The following is a 22,206-nucleotide window of genomic DNA, read 5'->3' as shown; positions in this document are numbered from 1 at the left end:
TAAAAGAAGTGTTTTAGGCAACATCATTGGTATAGTATAATTGAATACAAATCTTCTGGTAACAGCGGTTGTGCCATCTGCTGTTGTTGTTGGGTACGTAAGTGTTCCCGCAGCTATTGCTGCTCTTGGGTGGCCTGCTGCCAGTTCTCCATAGCCCATTTTAATAATCTATCCAGGTCCATGTTTTTTTGAAGTTGTCTCCTCCCTTAGAGGTGTGTTTTTAGGTGTTTGGGTTTTTGAAGCATCACCATTTTGCCTTATACCAGGGGTGATTGCCCACATTCTCCACGAATTGTTGTGAATCTGTCTTCACCAGACCACCCTCTTATGGCACTACATGGGGAGTAGTGCAAGCATGTGGCTCCAATTGCCCACATGACAGCGGACACGGTGGGGTGTGTCAGTCCAGCAGCGCCAGTGCTCTACTATGCAGATGAGTCCTTATGACTGTTTCAGCCCCTCTCAGAAAGAAATATTTTGAGACAAAATCTGGCTTTGTGATCAGAAAGTCACTGAGGTTCAGAGACAGTGATTATTTACTTGCTTGTTTTGTTTTGTTTTTTAAGGGAAGGTGCACCCGTAGCCTCTAGAGGAGTGAACGCTAGCTCATGTGATTGGGTGATAAACGGTTACACAACTGCATACCAGGAAATAACGTTTCAAAGTTTATTGCTAGCTTGCATACCAGGAAATAACATTTCAGTTTGTTGCTAGCTTTCCTGTGTGCCAGACCCTTACTGCAACAAGAAGATATTGGTTTTGAAATAATTTCATCTTGTAGCTGATTAGAAGAAACAACCATTTAACAAATTTTCCTACCTGAATAAACACGTTTCTCCAGCTACTATATGAAGGAGGTTGAATGACAATCTTGGTAAGTGCATTATCAGTTTTTAGCTCTAAGAGGCAAAGAAGATGCATATAACTTAAAATACTTTATGCAACACTAAACCAGCTAATGGCTTATTTTGAATTTGCTCCTTTTTGGTGAAACTATTTTATCAAAATATTAGACAGAAGCTATAATGGGATAAAAGGTGATATTCTACTCAACATTTTTTCCTACTGAAAGAGCTATTAGTAATAGCTGCAGAAGTGAGTATAATGAATAATTCAATGGAACTTCCTAACTGAAAGATACTATGCTACAGTAATGATGTTGCAAACTTGCTATTGCAAAAACAGGAGATTTTTACTTTCAACAGCAAATTATTCACACTCCAGCATTATTTTTGTTATTTTTTAGTTTCATTTCCTGTAGTGCTGGTTAGTAAATGAAACTGAGCAGCATTACAGCGAACCTAGAAAATGAAACTTAAACCATCCAGCTTCAGACATCTCTTTCACTATGTATTTTCCAAATAAAGAAATAAACAGTATTTGTTTTTAAATAATTATATTTAAGTGTAATAATAATATAAGCTGCACCTGTATTGCAAACGTGAATTCTGGTTCGTGAAATGATAACATTTAAATTACTTTCTGGAAATGTATTGGGAGCAACATTTTGTTTCAGAAGGTGAAGGAAATAATCAGTGGGACAGCCATTTCAGATTTGATTCTAATAGGGAGGAATTGGTTACAAATCTGATGTTTGAAGGAAATCTGAGCGAAACGGATCATGAAATGATAGATTCATGATTCTAAGGAAAGGAAGGAGATAGAATAGCACAGCAGACTTTTAACAAACTCACAGTACAGGTAGGCAAGGTCCAGGGGAAGAAAATCTAAGGGGAAAAGGAGTTCAGGAGTTCTCAAGGAGACAATATTAAAGGCACAACAGCAAAGTATCCCAGTGAAAAGGAAAGATAGGAAAAATAGTATGAGGCCACTATGGATCCAATATGAGCTCTTCAATTACCTGAAAATCAAAAAAGAAGCCTGCAGAAAGTGGAAACGTGGACAAATTACTAAGGATGAATACAAAAGAGCAGCACAAGCATGTAGGGACAAAATCAGAAAGGCTAAGACACAGAATGAGTTACACCTAGCAAGAGACTTAAAAGGCAATAAGAAGAAGTTCTATAAATCACTAGGAGCAAGAGAAAGACAAAGAACAATGTAGGTCCACTGCTTCGTGGGGAAGGAAAGCTAATAACTGATGACATCAAGAAGGCTGAGGAGCTTAATGCCTATTTTGCTTCTGTCTTCACTCAAAAGGTTAACTGTGACCAGACACTTAATACAATTGATATTAACAGCAGGGTAAAAGGGATGCAAGTCAAAATAGGACAAGAACAGGTTTACAAATATTTAGATAAGTTAAATGCATTCAAGTTAGCAGGGCCTGATGAAATTCATCGTAAGGAACTTAAAGAACTAGCTGAAGCCATCTTGGAACCATTAGCAATAACTCATGAAGTACAAGTGAGGACCCAGAGGACTGGAGAAGGACAAACACAGAACATATCTTTGAAAAGGAGAACAAAGAGGACCTGAGGAACAGTAGCTCATTCAGTCTAACTTTGATACCTGGGAAGATACTGGAACAAATTATTAAACAAACAATTTGTAAGTACTTAGAAGATGACAGAGTTATAAGTAACAGCCAAAAGGGATTTATCAAGAACAAATCATGCCAAACCAACCTAATATCCTTCTTTGACACAGTTACAGGCCTATTGGATGGGGGGGAAGCTGTAATTGTGAGATATCTTGATTTTAGTAAGGCTTTTGACACAGTCCCATGTGACATTTTCATAAGCAAAATAGGGAAATTTGGTTTAAATGAAATTACTATAAGGTGGGCGCAAAACTGTATTCAAAGAGTAGTTATCAATGGTGTGCTGTCAAACTGAGGGTCATATCTAGTTGGGTCCAGCTGGGGACTCTCCTGTATCTGGTACTATTCAATATGTTCATTAATGACCTGGATAATGGAGTTGGGAGTATGCTTATAAAATTGGCAGGTGACAAGCTGGGTGGGGTTGCAAGCAGTTTGGAAAACAGGATTAGAATTCAAAAGGACCTTGACAAATTGCAGAACTGGTCTGAAATCAACAAGATGAAATTAAATAAAGACAAGTGCAAAGTGCTTCACTTAGGAAGGAAAAATCAAATGTACAACTAACAAAATTGTGAATAACTGGCTAGCGATAGTACTGCTGAAAAGGATCTGGGGGTTATAGTGTATCACAAATTGAATACGAGTCAATGATGTGATGTAGTTATAGAAAAGGCTAGTATTCTGTGATGTATTAACAGGAGTGTCATATGTAAGACACAGGAGGTAATTGGCCCACTCTACCTGGCATTGGTGAGGCCTCAGCTGGAGTACTGTGACCAGTTCTAGGTAGCACTTTAAGAAAGATATATTCCTATCTTATAGAACTGGAAGGGACCTTGAAAGGTCAGCAAGTCCAGTCCCCTGCCTTTACTAGCAGGACCAAGTACTGTCACCTGACAGATTTCCCCCCCCCCCCCCCCCGATCCCTAAATGACCCCCTCAAGGATTAAGCTTACAACCTTGGGTTTAAGTAAGCCAATACTCAAACCACTGAGCTATCCCTTCACTGTGGACAAATTGAAGAGAGTCCAGAGGAGAGCAAGAAAAATGATAAAAGGTTTAGAAAACCTGACCTATGAGGAAAGGTTAAACAAAATTGGGAATGTTGAGTAAAGAAGATTGAGGGGAGACCTGATAACAGTCTTCAAATATGGCAAGGGCTTTATAATGAGGATAGTGTTCAATTGTTCTCATTGTCCACCAAAGATAGGACAAGAAGTAATTGGCTTAATCCACAGAAAGGGAGATTTAGGTTAGATGTTAGGAAAAGCTATCTATCTACAGGGACACTTAAGCACTGGAATAGGCTTCCAAAGGAGGATGTGGAATCCCCATCACTGGAGGTCTTTAAGAACATGTTATACAAATACCTGTCAGGGATGGTCTAGGTATACTTGGTCCTGCCTCAGTTCAGGTGGCCAGACTAGATGACCTCTCGAGGTCCCTTCCTACATTTCTCTGATTCTAACTTGCTAGGCTGAAAACAGTCTCCCTGCCACTATGTGTTTTTCCATTTTAATGTCCTTTACAAGAATTTCAGTTTTATGTCTGTGATGATAAAATAAACTTGATAATAAAGCAACTTAAGTCCTGAGGAGTGAAAAGAAAACAAGCAAACTTGTTTTTAGAGAATGCTCTTTATAAAATAAGTGCTATACTTTTAGTATTGTTAATAATCAATTATATAGCATCATAGGTTTACAAGATATTTTACTAACATAGAGGTTGATTTTGTCCCTTCACCTCATGTAATGTGAAAAGAGTGGAGCCAGGTCAGATGGATCTGTGCAAAGGATAAGAGATGCGGAAGCAATGGCTCCATGGCATGCTTGCCACCTGTCCCCAAGCCCATAAAACCTGGACTGGAGCCAGAAGAGTGGCTTCATTCTATGGCATGCCATGCACTTCTCCAGTCCTTGAAGCAGTAAGTTCCAGAATCCTGCCTGTACTTGTATCTATGCAGTGGTGGAGATAGGCAGCCTGAGAAATTATGCTGCTAGGGAAGCTTAGATAATATATTGTTCCTTTTATTTTAGCATGCAGGAATTCTCTTCACTGAAAAGGACTAAGAAGAAAACTCTTCATTCAGAAGAATTCCATTATGGGGAAAAAAAGGTACATTGAGCTGACTGGTGCCACTGATTTAGCAGCGGTAGCTGCAAATGATTCGATCAGGGAGTAATAATTTAGTACAAATAGCCCAAGATTCCCCTGAGCTCAGTGAAGGAAAGAGGGTAATGTGGAAATTCAGTTTGGTCACAGCTACTTGGCCACAGAGCAAGGCACACTGGAAAGCTGTAGAAAGTTTAAAATATGTTTGAATTAGGTGATTGTTTGTCTCCTTCTCCCACTAGTGATCTATGCCTCTTTCAATTTCTTCTGGCTATCTTTCCAGCATTAATCTCTGCTCTAGTGCTGCCACCTCCCTCTGTCATGCCTTTTCATATTGGAATTAACTGGAGCTGATCCCAACCCAAATCTCATCTCCAGTAGATTCAGATCCAAAGTTTACAATTCAGGCCCCATTGCTAAAAATAATAGACAAAATATTGAAGAAAAATGTAAGAAAAATTCTCTTTTCTCCTGTTTACTCTACAGTGCGTACGAACGTACAAACCATCCGGTCTATAATTGACATAACTATACAAAATGGTCACGAGAGTGTGATCCATATGCTTATCTCTCTCTGTCTGACAGACAGCAATATGCCATAGACAAAGCATTTCATCTCCAGACAAAGCAGAATGCGCAGAAACTTACAAAATTTGATAGTGAAATTTGGATCCTAGTTTGATATAATAGCACTTGGTAGCATCAGTTAAAGAATAAAGCAAGAAATATCAACATCAAAATCTGTAGTCTTTGTTGGCTGAGAATTACGATCGCATGTCATAGGATGTCACAGTTTTTCCATCCCAACCCACCCCTGGTGGCTGAATGTGGAATAGCCACCACTGTGCCTTAGTTTCCCTTGTGTTTTTCAGCCTATTCCAGCTGTAACAGTGGCCTGACCCTCTGGCCAAGACACATTCAAGAGTTTAACCCTTCTAGGGCCACAAGTCCAACAAAAATATGTAGACAACTAAACCTTCAGCCCCAGTCGATCTCAGCTGGCCACGCTTTCCCTCACAGGCAAGGGTCAGCTATAATGAAATGTCCTCACATTGGTCCACAGGCTCCTGTTCTTCATTTCACTCCACCACACAGTCTAGGGCTGTCATAGTTATCCACCTTCCCAAGGGTTCAGGCAAGCCATCATCCCCCAGCAGTGTTTCATTAGCAAAGAGTGATGCTGAATGCAGGCTAAGTTGAACAAGTGGAACTCTATGAAATCCTGTGCACTGCTCTGTCCATATGGTTGTGTTGCTTCCAGACCAGTTCCTCATATTGCCTGTTTCCCTCAGTAACAGTCCCTCCAGGAAGCCTGGGCCCTATGACTCCAATTCTACTGATCATACAACATCTTCCATACTTTACAGATATTTTAATATAAACATTAAAAACAAATTATTGACACCCAGATCCTCACCCTGTATCCCTTCGGCCAGAGGTTGCTAGAACATAGCCGAGTTGGAGTCTTGCCTTTACCACAGATTCAGCTGATTGCATAGTCTTTGAGATAGTTGGGTCTGCTCAACAGGTGACCACACTGGGAGTGACCTCTTTCTGTCTCCATATCACCTGTCTCCAAGTCTAGCAAACTCTTACTCTGTGGAGTCTTCTCCCTCCTTGTGGGATTGACTTCCAAATGGTTCTCCGTCTCTGCATCCTGTGATGATCTCTGTAGCTCTGTATGCCTTCTCTAGGTGTGGTGTCTGCTGGCTCATAAGTGTCTCCTATTCCTTTGGATCTCTTGTCCCTCTTGCATAGTCATTTTGCCACTGCACTCCTCATAACTCCTTTAGTCCCCTCTTTCTGGTGTCTCTCTAATGGCTGGATCCTCACAGGAGTGACGGTCTCCAGCTGACATATGGATTCTGTTACTGCAGCCAGGTGTGAAGAGAACATGGACAGATAATTTATCATTCCTATGAAGTGATGTACTCTTTTCACATCCATTGAAGCTGGCATGTCTCTGACTGCCTTGATCTTGCTGGGATCTGCTTACTGCTTTCAATTCCTCTGATGTGAGCAGATGTCCAATGTATGTCACCAAATATTGTTTGAGTTGCAATTTTTCTGGGCTGAGTTTTACATTCTTGTACCTGCATTCAGGGTGGATTTGATTTAAATCACTAGTCAGGAAGACTCGATTTAACCATGGATTTCTACATAAAAGTGCATTTTTGTTAGTTGTTATAACATATTCTTCACAACTCAGAGATAGATGTAGGTTTCATTTTTAGAAGGTACACACTATACATTTTTAAGGGATTTATTTTGAAAACTTTTCAGATTAGTTTTACAGCTATATCAGAAAATGAATGATTGTTTGGTTATTTCATTTACCAAAGTAATTAAAGCAGATATTTATGAAATCACTGGGAGGTGAATTATCTCCAATTCAACAGGTTAATCATTAATATTTGGAGGATTTTCTTGCCATGCTGTATTAGGAGGTGAACATCATCAGACATTTAAATTGTTTTATTTAACTAAACAACGACGTTATGTATTCTGGATTTTTTTTTTACAGCAAACATATATTTTAACAAAACAAGCATATGAATTTTTGAATTTAGTTAAACATTCAAGTTAAACATAAAATCAGCTTTGTTTTTGTTAAAAAAATATTAACTAAAATAATTAAATTGAATATTAAAAAAAAATTTAAATTGACTATGTCAGCCAGGTCAACATGAGAAACTTAAAATATTGGCTTCTGCAGCTAACTCAGTCGTCTTCGCCTTCATTTTCCTGTTTGTTCATAATCTGGAAAAGAAAAACTAGCTTTCCTGCATTTTCAGGGCCCAAACAATTTCTCAATTTGGAATGAATTAGTCCAAAAGAAGAAAATATTCTTCTACACCGGCAGAAGAAGCTACTGCTGTTAAAAGTGAGATTATCACTTCAACAGTCTCTGAATCCAAGTGCTTAAGTGAATTCCACCAGTTCACTGGTGTGACTTTCTTTAAAACATCATCAGCAAACATATATTTCTTGAATGGTTCTTATTCCCAAACTGGGTCTCTTTTACGGCCTGCTGCCATTATAAGTTTTCTCTCCTAGTGGGAGAATGATATGGTAGATCTCAAATCAATGAAGGCTACACTCAGAAAGACCTCAAGACTTCTGGAATATGCTGCTCAAATAGTTTCACTTTTGTTTCTACTGCTTGTCCCTCCCTTCTCACATTTATCTCCAGACTTCTCCTTGTCCAGATCTATTCCACCCACAACAATCTTCTATTCATTGAACTTTTTAAAACTTTGCACTTTTAGAGAGAGGTAAGGGATTGACTCTGTGTACACAAATTTGCAGAGGGGCAATAGAGTTGAGGTCTGTTATTTCTCACCTCTATATATTATTCATTTATTTATTTATTTAAAAACATTTTTGTTGTTAACAAGCATGGTATCTCTGGAGACACAAATCCACAGTTTGAGAATTGCAAAACTAAGCATCTCTGATGGTATCTTCTAGACTGAGCACTGAGTCCCATTGGGTAGATAGAAAGATTAACCTAAATAATCTATACAGGAGCCCCTGGAACCCCATAAAATTGAGTCCCTAATCCATGAACTACTGGAACGCATTTACAAAACTTTTCTTAAACATTACTTGAATAAATTGTCTCATACTATAGAATTAGAATTTATAATCCCAATTCCATGATGAGATATCTTTGAACTATAATGTATCTTAATTAAAACTATGTTTTTTCCTCAAAAAGCATTTTATCAAAATAATCCGATTTAAATAAAAAAAATCATTGATTTTTATCCACCCTGCCTGCATTGCTCTAAAAATGTTTATAGGTTTCTGTTATGATCTTGTTCATCTTCTGTATCATTGCTCTTTTCACCTACAATGAGGATATCATCTGCAATTATTTTCACCCCAGGCAGTTCTTCAAGCACTTAGGTGAGTCTTTTCTGCAACACCTCTGCAGATGGTATTGCAGAGGTTATCAGCATGCTGGACTCTTTATCCTGTTTTTTGTGCCAAAACCCATTCCTCACATTACAGACTATAAAGATTCCGACTTTGGAGAGTTCTGGTAAGATGTCATCAATTGTGGGCAGTGGATAGTGGCATCTTTTCAATGCCTGATGCAGTGACTTGGGTTCTATGCAGATGCCTAATTTGCCTGATGGCTTCTTTACCACAACCATGCTGTTTATCCAAGCTGTACTGGTCTCTAAATGTGCTACGATACCCCTGCTCTGCAGACTTTCCAGTTCCTTGCATACTGGAATTCATAGTGCCACTGGAATTTTCCTTTGTGGTAAGCACACAGGTTCCACATGGGCCTTCTGACTCCAGTTCCACTGATCATGATACAAGCAGCTCCTGGTCTTCCCTCAGGCTCACCTCAGGAACAGACTGTCTGCTTCCTGCCTTTCCAGCCTCTTTGGCCTTCTATCAGGCCCCTTTCCAAAGATAGGGAACTTACTACAGCTTCTCCTCTGGCCCCCCTCTCCCCAATTGTCCTTCTCTCTCTCCTCTTTTATATCTGCCCCCTTTACCTGACTACACCCTTCCCATTAGTGAGGTTACTAGCACCCTCAGACAGCCCATCACTTACTGTCTTCAATGTTTAAGCATCGGCAGCTTTGCAATGGAAAGCTCTATCAGAAAGTGTAAATTAGGATTAACTCTATAGAAGTGAAGTGAGTACAACACAGTAAAACCAGTGTAAATGAGATCAGACCCACTTTCTTTAGGTATTCCCAGTCTCTTTGCTTTGTTATTCGTTTTTATTTTATTTTACTTAATGTTTTGCTTGTGAAAGGTGCTGGATAGACATCAATGAAAACTAAAACTTTAGCTTATCTAAAGAATACCTAAAGCAATGGTGTCCAGCAACCTGTGCCCCTCAAGGCTCTAAATTTTGTCCCTCCGGGGTGACTGTGTTAAGAAGAAAACTTGTATTTGATTGTGAGTTGAATTATGCCCATCCCTCAAACTGCAGTCTGTGGTTTCTAAACTTAAGTGTTTGAATCAGCCCTGTCACTACACTGAGGAGGTAAGAGGTGCTACCTTTCCAAATGCAGCCCACCACTTCCTCCACAATCCCAGGAGATGTTCTGCTAGGAGCTGTCCCCTCCCTATTGCAGCTCCCTATTACAGCTATATCTAGCATAATGAGGTCCAAAAAATTACCATGCTGCACATTTTGCATAAGAAAATTATCATCTGTAATGTTTAGAAATTCTAATGTTGTTTTGCCACTGGCTGTAATGAGACCTCCACCATGTACCCGAAATTGAAGTCCCCTGTGATAACGCAATTTTTTCTTTCCACAAATTACAGACAGCAACTTAAAGAACTACTCACCCTGTTCTCTATTTTGATGCAGTGGTCTGTAACAAAGACTAGGAAGCACCCTTCTTGGGCTTTGTTAGTTAGTACATTGATTCATATGCATTCGGGATCCTGATGTTCTGATTTATCAATGACTCTAAAGCAGATAATGGTGTTGATAATGTAGAGTGCCATCCCCAGCCTCTTTGAGTCGCTCTATCCTTCCTAAATAGGTTGTAACCAGTGATTTTAACATTCCAGTTATGCAGATCATCCCACCAGGCTTCAGTAATGCCAATTATAACAAAATTCTTCTCATCGGTGAGAATTTTCCAATTCCTCTTGTGTAGGAGGAAAGTGTAGCTTTGAATGCTCCATTGCCTATTTTGCTGCTGGGTTGTGGAAGCCCGAGGAAGAGCAGGTGACAGGATTTAAACTGGCTCTTACTGTGCCTAGAAGAGTGCCTAGCAAAGGGTGGCTCTTCTCTCCCACACAGCCAACCAGGGCAACCTAGGAAGAGGAAGAGAATCTGAGACCCAACTATCAGTTATAACTACTTGATTCTCTGGCGGAGGGCTGCTCTGACCTGCACCAGCTGCTTCTGATCCTCAAGGGATTAAAGAGCACAGCACATCTCAGCCATTTCTCCTCACCATCTGACAAGTCCTTCCCCACTCTGAAACACATCCTGCACCTGCAATTGTGGTGAGACTATAATAGGAGATAGCTATGTTGACTCTATACCTATTGGAGGATTCCCCAGCAGGGGACTTATGAGTATTTTGTGATCCCTTTGCACTGTCTGTATGGTGCAAAAGGAGTGGAACAGAGCAGAATATTTGTCTTAAACTATTGATTGTGGGCTCTTATTTTTTAAATAATGAATTTGGTCTTCAGGCCGAAAAGGTTGGACACCACTGAACTAAGCACTGGGAGAGGAGTACAGGACTCTCCAAACCACCTCACCAGTGGTTTGCCTGCTGAGACTACAAACATAATACCAATTCTATCCAATTGGAACAATGGAGTTTGTGGTATGAACATCTGTTGACCAACAAAGGGACCAAAGCTTCCAACTCATTTGATATAGGCCACCATATGGCTATCAGAGACTCACAAATGTTGTTTATTATTGACCTTAATTTAATTTAAACCGGGGACTGCAAAGTGAAATATCTTAATTTTTTTTGCAATAATACTAAAGCTAATCTGTTTGACATATGTAGTGCCTTAAACTCTATAGAAGAGCAAGGCATTATTATTATCTTCTCCATGTAGACTAAGTGTTTCTTTATATTATATTTCAGATACTATTAATGAAGGAATTTGATGGAATATGATTTTAAAGAGCTTTTAAAAACTAATATACTGTAATAGATAACAGTTTTGGTTATCTTCTCTTTTTTTTTTTAAGGGCTAAAGTTAAAAACCTTGCGAAGAGTGAGCAACCAAATCTGTCTCCAAATATTGATGACTGGACAAAAGAACAAGTAAAACACTGGGTAACTGAAGAACTTAAGATTGACCAGAAATATGGTGAAATCTTGTTTAGCCAAGATGTGACAGGTTCAGCCTTGAAGCTGTTTACTAAAGAACATTTTACAGATATAGGCATAACGTATGGCCCAGCTCTTCAAATTATGAATGCATTGAAATGTAACTTTCTAGTTGAAAGCACAGCTCAGACAGTTAGACAAGAAGATAGTGAAAAGACTCATGATGAAAAATATTTAATGGAGAAGGAAGATGGAGGAAGTGCAAAGCAAGATGAAAAGAATAAAGGAAAATCAAAGTCAGCAGATGCCAGTGAGTCACAAGAACTTAGATTATCTGAATGCACAAAGTCTATAGAGTCTATGCTCACAGATAGAATAGAAAACAAGTTAGGTGAAGCAGAAGATAAATCAAAGAAATTACTGGAAAATAATCAACATCCAACCAGACAAAACTGTTTGCCATATCCTTTTGATGAGTTTCATGATAGTCGTCGTTATATACAGCACTATATTCTTAATGTCCCTGAAACAGGGCCACTGAATCTCATTGAGCCAGCACATGAGTTCAAACTGTTCACAAACACGGAGAAAGCAACAGAAGAGGATATTAAGCTGAAATTTAGCAATGAAACCTTTAGATTTGCTGCTGCATGTATGAATTCCCGCACTAATGGTACTATTCATTTTGGAGTAAGCAACCAGCCACACGGGGAAATTATAGGAGTGAAACTAAGCAGTAAAGATGTATTTATTGACTATTTTAATGAAAAAATTGAAAAGTACTTTGATCAAAGTTTTGTCCGTATTGCAAAAGACTGCATTAGGGCACCTAGATTTGTGGAAGTATTATTGCAAAATAACACTCCATCAAATACATTTGTCATTGAAGTAGATGTAGTTCCAAAACACTCTATATGTCAAACAAAATATTTCCATATAAATAATTACAATTTTAAGACTAAAACTTGGGAACAGTCTTTATTTATACGGGATGGACCCAGCTCTAAAAACATTTTTAATAATCCAAAAGAACTCCAGTCATTTAAGTCCAAGATTACATCTGCAGCAGATCGTCGAAAAGCAGCAGAGGAAGAACACAGAGAAAAACGAAAGAAGAAAGAGAATGAGGGTCGAAAGCTGATTAGCCTACTCACAGGTAACAGGGACTTGCTGGATAATTCCTATTATGACTGGTATATATTAGTAACAAACAAGTGCCATCCTCTTCAAACACAGCATTTAGACTTTTTGCAGGAAATAAAATGGTTTGCTGTGCTGGAGTATGATTCTGAGTCAGAAAAGAATGGGGTGGCCAAAAAATACAGAGAAAAACGAGGTGCAAACCTTCATTTTCCAAATCAGTATCAAATGAAAGTGGAAACAATTTCTGTAATAATTGAAGATCTGAATCTCTATCACCAGCCCAGCTGGATTTTCTGCAATGGCAGATCAGATCTTAATGATGAAAAATATCAACCTTTAGATCCCAGTTTGTGGCAACAAAAGAGGGCTGCTGAAGTCAGGAAGTTGATTTCATTTCTTTCACATCCGGATGTACTGCAAAGAGGAAAGTTTCTAGTAGTGTTTCTTTTGCTCTCCAAAGTGGAAGATCCAGGGGATCCCCTTATTGAAACATTCTGCACATTTTACCAAGATCTGGGAGGGCTTGGAGACATGCTCTGCATTTGTATTGGTTCACAAACATTCCAAATATGGAAAGATCTTCTGCAAGCTAGATCCATTAATCAAGATGAACTTACTGAGAGATGCGTTGCTAATTTAAACCTTCAAACAGTGAACGGTACTATCCTTAAATTGAAATCTGTGACACAGTCTTCTCAGAGGCTTTTACCATGTAATGGTTCTTCTACTGTTCTTCTAAAGAAGGAAGAAGACTTCATGACAGCATTGGAAATACTTTGTGAAAATGAATGCAAAGATACAGAGATAGAAAAGGATAAAGCTCAATTTTCTGAATTCAGAAAATCTCAAGAAGAGCATTTTTACCGGGGTGGCAAAGTGTCATGGTGGAATTTTTATTTCTCTTCTGAAAACTATTCTTCCCCCTTTATCAAGAGGGACAGTTATGAAAAACTTGAAGAGTTGATTCAATCTTCATCCCAGTCCTCTACACAAAAACCGTCAAAAGTTATCAATCTTTATCACTCTCCAGGCTGCGGTGGAACTACTTTAGCTATGCATGTTCTCTGGGAGCTAAGGAAGAAATTCAGATGTGCCGTTCTGAAAAATAAAACTGTTGATTTTGCAGAAATCGGAACACAGTTAACAACTTTAATCACCTACGGCGCAACCAACCAAGAAGATTACTTGCCAGTATTACTTCTTGTAGATGATTTTGAAGAGCAAGAAAATGTCTACCTTCTGCAGCATGAAATTCAGTCAGCTATAGTAGGAAAATGCATTAGCTATGAAAACCCTGTAGTGATCATTATAAATTGTATGAGATCTCAGAATCCTGTGGAAAGCTCAAAGAGCAGTCAATCAGACAGCATTAATCTAAAACATGAACTTTCTTTCAAAGAGCAACGGGCTTTTGAGAAGAAGCTGGAAGAAATTAAACAGCAGCATCAGCACCCTGAAGATTTCTATTCATTTATGATTATGAAAGAACAATTTAATCCAGAGTATATAAAAAATGTGGTCAAGAACACACTGAAAGGTTTGGACATTAACAGCAAACAAGGACAACTTATTTCCTTCCTGGCAATATTAAACTCTTACGTTACAGAGTCCAGTATCTCAGTATCGCAATGTGAAGATTTCTTTGGAATAATTATTAAATATTGGGGTAAAGAAAGTTTAGAAGACAAGATGGGAATTTGTTCTAATATTCTAATACAAAGTCAGGTGCAAGAACATGGATCATACAAAGGAGTGCGTATCATTCACCCACTGATCGCTAATTGCTGTCTAGAAGAATTTAACCTAACCTATAGGTTAACTAAAAGTGCAATAACACTGCAATTGTTAAAACAGAATTTATTTTATGATTTTGCCTTGGGAAGAAAAAAACTTCTAGATGATGTGCAAAGTATGCTACTTACCAGACAACGTAAAGAACATGGAGATGATGCAGACACATTGTTTTCCCCATTAATTGAAAAAATACAGAAGGAAGAAGGTAGTGCTGAAGTTGAAAGCGTGTTACGTGAAGGAGCCATTCGATTTAGCCAAAACCCATTCATTTGCCAAGCCTTAGCAAGACACTACTATATTATAGAAAAGAATTTTGGGTCTGCACTGGAGTGGGCCAAAGAAGCCAAAAAAAAAGCTCCTAACAATTCATATATATCAGATACTTTAGGCCAAGTTTTTAAAAGTCAGGTAAAAAATTGGGTGGATGAAAATGCAAAAAGGAAGGTCATAACTGCTGAAGACCTGAAACATTTGCTAGAGCTTGCTAAGTGTGCTTCAGAGGCTTTTAAAGAATCCCAGCAACAGAATGAAAGTACAGACAATGTAAGAGAAGCATTGCAGCTCCAAAAGTCTAAACGGAGGTATGATACTTATAATACAGCTGGTTATTTGGGGGAGATAGAAACTGGTCTGTACACTATAGATATTCTTGGGTGTACTCCTCTTTTCAACAAAAAAAATACATTGTCCCAAGAAGATATGCTACAATATTTGTCAGGAAAGCATGCCATCCCAACAGCAACTAGTGACACTGAAAGTGAAGAATATAAGTTTGCACTTGACTATTACTGTGGTTATTTATCTAATTTGCGCTCAAGTTTGAAGGAGGCATTTGAGTTTTTTGAGAACTACTTTGTCCTTCTGAAACCAAGAAATATTGAAAAAGAAAGTGTGGAGTTCAAAATACGTAAGAGGGTTCGAGAATGTTTCAACAAATATGCAGAAATATTTTGCCACTTGGATCCTGAGATATCGGGGGACAATCCAATGAGTTCAAAACTCAGTTTGCCTCGGCAGGAGGATCACTGCAGGAGAAGTTTGGAGGCTTCCAAAGCAGACAGGTTTTCTGGGCTTTTGGAGTACCTCAACAGTCATGAAAAAGCTGAAAGCAAAATGGAAGACATAGTGAATAAATATACATTTTTGATTGAAAAATGCACACAGAGACCCCTGTTGAGGGAGAAGCAGAATTTCATTTTGGCAAACATTGTTCTCAGTTGTATTAAACCTAAATCCAGGAAGATATGTGCTCTTCATGAATTGAAAGCACAGCTTAGAAAAATCCTACAGCTAGTAGGTCTAGAGCATCGATTTTCAGAACCTTACTTCTTAGCCTCTTTATTATTCTGGCCAGAGAATCAAAAACAATTAGATCAGGATTCCAGACAAATGGAAAAGTATGTCACATCACTGAAGAAGTCTTTTAGAGGGCAATACAGACAAATGTGTCGTTCCAAGCAGCCTGTTGCTCATTTCTATCTTGGGAATAGTAGAGGTCTGAATAGGCTTGTTCACAAAGGAAAAATATATCAGTTTTTCAGTCCGCTCCAAGTACATGACTTGCATTCCCTGTGGCAGAAAGGATGCATATGGGAAGAAAAGGATGTCCGAGATCTATTGCTTCGTCTACATGGCAAGGTTGAAAATGATCTTGTCTATGTGGACTATGGAATTGATGAAAAAATCAGTATACCAGTGCGACCTGCTTTCTTAGGCCAGCTCAGAAGTGGCAAAAGCATAGAAAGAGTGTCTTTCTATCTGGGATTTTCCATGGATGGTCCAATAGCATATGACATAAAAATGATTTAAGAGTTTGAATAATTAAAGTATTAGATGCTTTAATGGGGGAAGGGATAGCTCAGTGGTTTGCGTATTAGCTTACTAAACCCAGGGTTGTGAGTTCAATCCTTGAGGGAGCCATTAGGGAGCTGGGCTAAAAATCTGTCTAGGATTGGTCCTCCTTTGAGCAGGGGGTTGGACTAGATGACTTCCTGAGGTCCCTTCCAACCCTCATAATCTATGATTCTACATCCATGGAGCCTTTTAGATACATTCTTTAGCCTTAACACTTCTTTATTCATAGCTTCAGAAGTAAGCATCTGGATTTCTGTGCAATTCCCTCTTCTATTCCTCCAGCCTCTTCACATTTAGTGCAGAGCTCTCTAACTCCTCTCCTACTTTTCCAGATATGAGCAGTGTGGTATGATATGCAGACATGCTAATGCAAAGCAAGATTCTTGAATGGCTGATGCGAAGAAAGATATTATTCAGCCTGGAAAGAACTTTGCAGACAAAATGACCCCAACATGATTTGTTTTTAAAATGCCATGATGGCTATAAAGCCCTATCATCTTCTGCTATATACACTCCCTCCTATGCTCCCAGCTGTTTTTTTTTTAATTTTTACTATTTTCCTAAAAACATTAGGTCATCAAGCTGATACTTCTATACACATTGAATGTGCATAGAACATTGATCAATTAGAGTCTGATTCTCCATTGCCTTTACCTTATATAGTAATTTACCTTGTATGTTGTGGGTGTAAAATGCTACCAAATCAAATGGTAGCATTTTACACCAGCTTTGCACAAGAGTAAATGACTATACAAGCTGCAAGGCAGGGGAGATCAGGCCTTCAGGTAGCTAAGAAAATAACCTTTTGATCTACAGCAAAATATATCTATAACAGCTGTATTCTGACATACTCATGTTTTAGATAAACAATAACTGTAATATATTTACTCCAGGAGAAAGCAAGCATTCCCCTTCCTCTTCTGCTGAGATATTTGGAAATAAAGTTAGGTCTATGGTACAAAGCAAGGATGGAAATATTTTCTGTTTTGACTTACAAGGCACTGAACGAAAGAACATCACTATTTCTGGCCCATTTTAAATTGATCTGAGTTAAAACTGTCAAAAGTGCCTAAGTTCCATTTTCAAAAGGGACTTAGGCACTTAGGAGTTTGAAAATAGAATTTAAGCTCCTAAATCACTTAAGAAATTTTGAAGTTTTACTCCTTGTCACATATGTTTCTAGGTCTAAAGGTTTATCTCCTCTGGTGTTTTTTCCATATTAGGGACATTTGTTTCCTTCCAGTAGTTTGTTCCTTTTTAACACTGATCACTGTTGTCTTCAATGGGAGAAGCAACTGAATGCATATGCAGGAAATTGCCATTTCATATGCTAGGGTTGTATTATAAATTTTCCACAAAGAAAAGTGCACTAGTATGAAATATCAAAAACAGTATGTTACTGCAGTATGAGGATTCTCCACAGTTATACTTCTACACTGTGTGAATATGATTATCAGACTTTAAATGTATTAAGTTAGTAAACATTTACATACATTTTCTTTAAAAATTACTTTAAAACTCTGGATGTGTCAGTAACATAGGATGTACCATATATAAGGCCCAATCCAGATATGGGATTTCAATATGACTAATCACCTGAGTAAAGTCTATTCCAGCTATTGGACAACAACCAATACCTGATGCTTCAGAATAAGGTGAAAAAACAAACCTATAGTACATCTAGCCAGTTGTACAAAATAGTACATGAAGAGAAATCCTTCTTGACCCCTTGCAGGCAATCAATTTATGCCCTGAATCATGATGGGATTAATTAATTACCCATAGGTTTTACAGGTTTTATAGCTTTTATAACTTCAGATTTTACAATGAAATATACTTCTGCAACATTACTCTGCAATAGTATAACCCTTTTTATAGCTGCAAATATTGGTACAGTATTTGGAATGCTTATAAAATTATAAAACTTTTTAAAATTCAGTCAGATTGTTTCTCTTTAGCTTCCTAAAGAAGTGTATATTACAATTTGATTGTATGCTGTTTGGAGTACTTCCTTTTACTCATTTGTTAATTTCATCCAGTGACCTCTTGTTCTTATATTATGGGATAAAGTAAAAGGAAGGGTGCGATCAATGTTCACTGATTGATAATAGTTTAAGTTAAACTTTGATAATAGCTTAGCATAATCTTTTCACCAAGGTATCCAAAAAGGTATCCAAAAATCAGATATAGTTAACAAATGCCACATGCATAAGAAAACCTAGACATAATTATGCATTAGTGAATTGTTTAAGAATGTTAAATGTTAAGGCCCAGATCCTGAAAGGTATATAGGCACTGTACACTCATTGAAATCAATTGAAATTCAGTGTCTAAATACTGCTGAGGATGTGGGCTTAAGCAATTCTCTAGCTTACTGGAGCTTTTTTGGTATTTTGTTTGTTTAGGGGCTATTTATATTCCTCATGAGTTGATTTGTAGCTCTCTGGACATTGTGTGCTGTGCAGATTAATATTTGTTACATCTTATGTGGATTTGCCAGAAGTTTTCCTTGCTCATTCAGAAACATGATATTTAATAAAAAGGGAAGTTTGGGATTTTGGAATCCACAATGTTATTTTTGAATGTCGTTAATGTGTGCGCTTTGCGCTATACCTTTGACTGTGTGTATTGTTTAGGTCAGTATTTAAGTGGTTGATGAATGTGTGCAAGTGTTCCACTGAGGAGTAAATCCAACCCACACCTCCATACCTGGTAGCAGAACCAGTCTAGGCCAGGGAAGGAATGGGTTTGAGGAGCAGCACATAAGGGATCTTACCCAAAGTTCAGTGAAATCAATGGGAACCAGCTCCTCAGCTGGTGTAAATTATCATATCTCCATTGACTTCAGTGGAGCTACAACAGTTTACACAAGTTGAGGATCTGTCCCTAGGACAGATTTGCCTTTGACTTTATTTGGGCTTTGGATCAAGCTCAGAGTGCTCCCCTCCTGCACCGTGTGAAAGTCACTCCCATGACAATACGGAATGAGTAAGTACAGGCATGGAAGCAGAAGTCTGAGGGATGAGGAATATTGAAATGGTGAGTATGCTGCTACACTGATCCTCCAGTCCTCTCCCTCCCAGTAGGGCAGTGGTCCCCAAACTTTTTCCATCACGCCCTCCCTTACCCATAATGGAACCAGTGTGTGCCCTTCCCGCCCCCTGAACTGTGGTTGGGAACCGTGGCCAGGAGTGGGGCCCAGGATCAGTGGAAGCTCCCTTAAAGTGGGGGGGGGGCACCAGTGCCCAAACAGTGCCCTCACACCACCCATTCCCCCAAAGCCCTGCCCTCGCACCACCCCTTCTCACCAAGACCCTGCCCCCCGCTTGCTTCTGCCCACCATCACTCGCCCTTACGGCTGGTAAAAAGTGATGGTGGGGAGGAGGTGGCAAGGAGGGCTGGACCCATGGTCAGGGTCAGGAGTGGGGCCGTGGTCGGGAGCCAGGGGCCGCAGTCATGGCCAGGAGCTGAGGCCTGGTCTGGAGCTGCAGCCAGGAGCCAAGGCCAGGGCTGCAGCCAAGAGCAGAGTTGCCACTGGGACCAGGAGCGTGACCGCCACTGGCGCCCAAGCTGCAGGTGGGACTGCGAATGGGACTGGAGTGGAGCTGGGGGGAAGAGCAGGGAAGGGTGGTGCTTCTTCCTTGCCCCCATAGGGGCTAGCCTGGGCCCCACCATGTCCCCTCCCCACCAACAACCACAGTAGGGTGTACTTTGGGCACAGAGGGCTACTTCAGCCTCCCCACCCCTGCCACAAGTACATAACCTACTACTCAGACTAGGTTCTGACGCCTAAATTTAGGCCTGATTTATTTCAGCTCCCAGAAGCCAGTCAGATAACCGTCATGTATATATTTCAATGAGAAAAATCCCCAAAGCATTTTAGAAATTTACTTACAAGCTATATACTGATATATTAGAGATGTGCCTGTACCACAAAGTTTAGATTGAAATCTAGTTGCAAACTTTCCCAAAGTTCAGGAGGGTACAGATCCCAACCTAGGGTAAATTGGCATAGGTCTATTGAAGTCAATGGGGCTATGCAATTATACACCAGCTTAGGGTCTGGCCCTTAGAACTTTGAATTGGCACATTTGGACAGCTACTAAATTTGGGTCCAGAATTGAATTTCTCCACAGTTTGGGGATGTTCAAATCCAGGGTTTAAATTTAGTCCATCTCAATATATACCCTACAAACACATGTACATATACCTTCTCATAGAAATTTAGACTTAAGGTTGCTTAAGCAATTAATAAAGAGCTAAATAATGAAGTCACTATCAATAAGAGTTTTGTCTGCCTATGCCTGAGTAACAGCCAAAAGAAGGACTTCAAGATTTGGCCCATAACTATTAAATAAAATGCAGAACTGCCGCATTTTCACTAAGAAAGCTAAGCATTAAAAAGACTGAAAATAACCAGTAAAGGTAGTTTACAGTTCATCCAGTCAGTTAACCACATGTATTCTTACTCAGTCCAATAACAAACTTCTCTCTGCCCTGTGAGACTAGTACAAACTTTCTCAACAAATACATTGTGAAGTTGATATTTTACTTTCCAAAGCTTCAGTATTACACATTTGGCAAAATCATCAAAAAGCGGGAAGGGGGAGTGGAGGAGAGAGAAAGAGAAACAGCTACTGTTTATACAGGAACAAAGCTGTCCAATGCAAAGTTAATGAAATTTTAGAGGCCTTATCTTCCCAATACTCAGCCCCTTGTAAAGAGAAAAGCGCCTGGAAAAGAGAATGTGAGGTGGAATTTTCTAAGCATTGGTCTTACTCTGCTCCCATTGCAGTTAATGGGAGTTTGACCATTGATTGCAATGGGAGGAGAGTTATGCGAATACTGAGGCCTGGAACCACAAAGAGAATTAGGTATTGCAACGCTCTGCACTCCAACACCTAACCTTCAGGTGCCTAGAAAATCACAGGAATGACAATGCAATCCACAAAGCCTGAGTTTGGCACCTAGACTCCTTATACAATGAACAGGGAGATAGTCACCTTGGAATGCAATCCACAAGAGCCAACATGGTAGGTGGGGAACCATCTAAGATAGCCAATGAGAGCGGTGAAGCCCCACCACTTTCACAGAGATAAGCACCTAAGTCCAGGCTGCAGGAAGGTGCCTATCTCTGCTTGCAATCCAGAACTGGGAACCCCTCTCCTGGAGTCAAGTGGTCAGTAGTTAAGACACCCACTGGGAAATGGGGAGACCAGTAGTCCAGTCCCCCTGCTCCAATAGGGTGACCAGACGTCCCGATTTTATCGGGACTGTCCCGATATTTCCTTGTTTGTCCCGCGGTCGGGACACTGGACAAACAAGGAAATGTGCCGGAGCCTGGAGCCCGGAAGTGCTCGCCCACCCACCCCCCCGCCCCGACTCCACCCCCTCCTCCCCCGATTGGCTCCCTCCCCGAATCCCCGCCTCTTCCCCGGGCTCACCATTCCTCCCCCCTCTGCAAGCGCTGGAGGGAGGCCCGGGAGACTCAGAGGAAGCGCGGGGCGGGGGTGAGTAAGAGTCCGGCCTGGTCCCGAGCAGGCAGGACTCAGTTGGGCGGTAGGGAGAGGAGGGGGGCGGCCCACGGGGCCAGGCGGCGGCTGTTGTTCTCCCCCCCCCGGGCAGCGAGACACGGGAGCAGCCGCTGCTGCAGCTCCCACTGCCGCGGGGGAGGAAGCGGCCATGGCGCTCGGCGGCTGCGGCTGTGGCGCCCCCGAACCCCCCGAGCTGGGGCCTGCTGCGGGAACCCAGCAGCGCACACGCTGGGCCCAGCCCCTGGCCAGTCGCGTCTGGGCTGCTGCCCAGCTGGTGCTATCCCGCGGCGGCCCCGGGGCGGAGGCATCGGCAGCCCAGCCCCGTTCGTTCCCCTGCGGGACCCGAGCGGGACGCCCCCCCCGCCACGTCCCCCCCTCGTCACCCTCCCCCCCTCCCCCCGCGTCCCGATATTTGACTTGGGTGATCTGGTCACCCTATGCTCCAATGACTTTTGCACATAACACACCCCCT

The 22,206-nt window shown here is 40.4% G+C and overlaps 1 protein-coding gene across 2 annotated transcripts; it reads left to right on the top strand.

The window, feature by feature from the left end:
- Positions 1 to 668: 668 nt before the first annotated feature.
- Positions 669 to 18,773, top strand: LOC101938879 (sterile alpha motif domain-containing protein 9-like). Of its 2 annotated transcripts, XM_065583091.1 has the most exons (4): positions 702 to 874; positions 4,543 to 4,621; positions 10,175 to 10,618; positions 11,328 to 18,773. In XM_065583091.1, the coding sequence occupies exon 4, from the start codon at positions 11,554 to 11,556 to the stop codon at positions 16,153 to 16,155; it is 4,602 nt and encodes a 1,533-aa protein (XP_065439163.1). In that variant the 5' UTR covers positions 702 to 874; positions 4,543 to 4,621; positions 10,175 to 10,618; positions 11,328 to 11,553; the 3' UTR covers positions 16,156 to 18,773. The 2 variants fall into 2 exon arrangements, with proteins under 2 accessions (XP_005308599.2, XP_065439163.1); XM_005308542.5 differs by lacking the exon at positions 10,175 to 10,618 and having other exon boundaries at positions 669 to 874.
- The last annotated feature ends 3,433 nt before the right edge of the window (positions 18,774 to 22,206 follow it).

Source organism: Chrysemys picta, chromosome 2 (assembly GCF_011386835.1).
Source record: "Chrysemys picta bellii isolate R12L10 chromosome 2, ASM1138683v2, whole genome shotgun sequence".
NCBI classification, from domain to species: Eukaryota; Metazoa; Chordata; order Testudines; family Emydidae; genus Chrysemys; species Chrysemys picta.
This window is presented reverse-complemented; position numbering and strand designations above follow the sequence as displayed.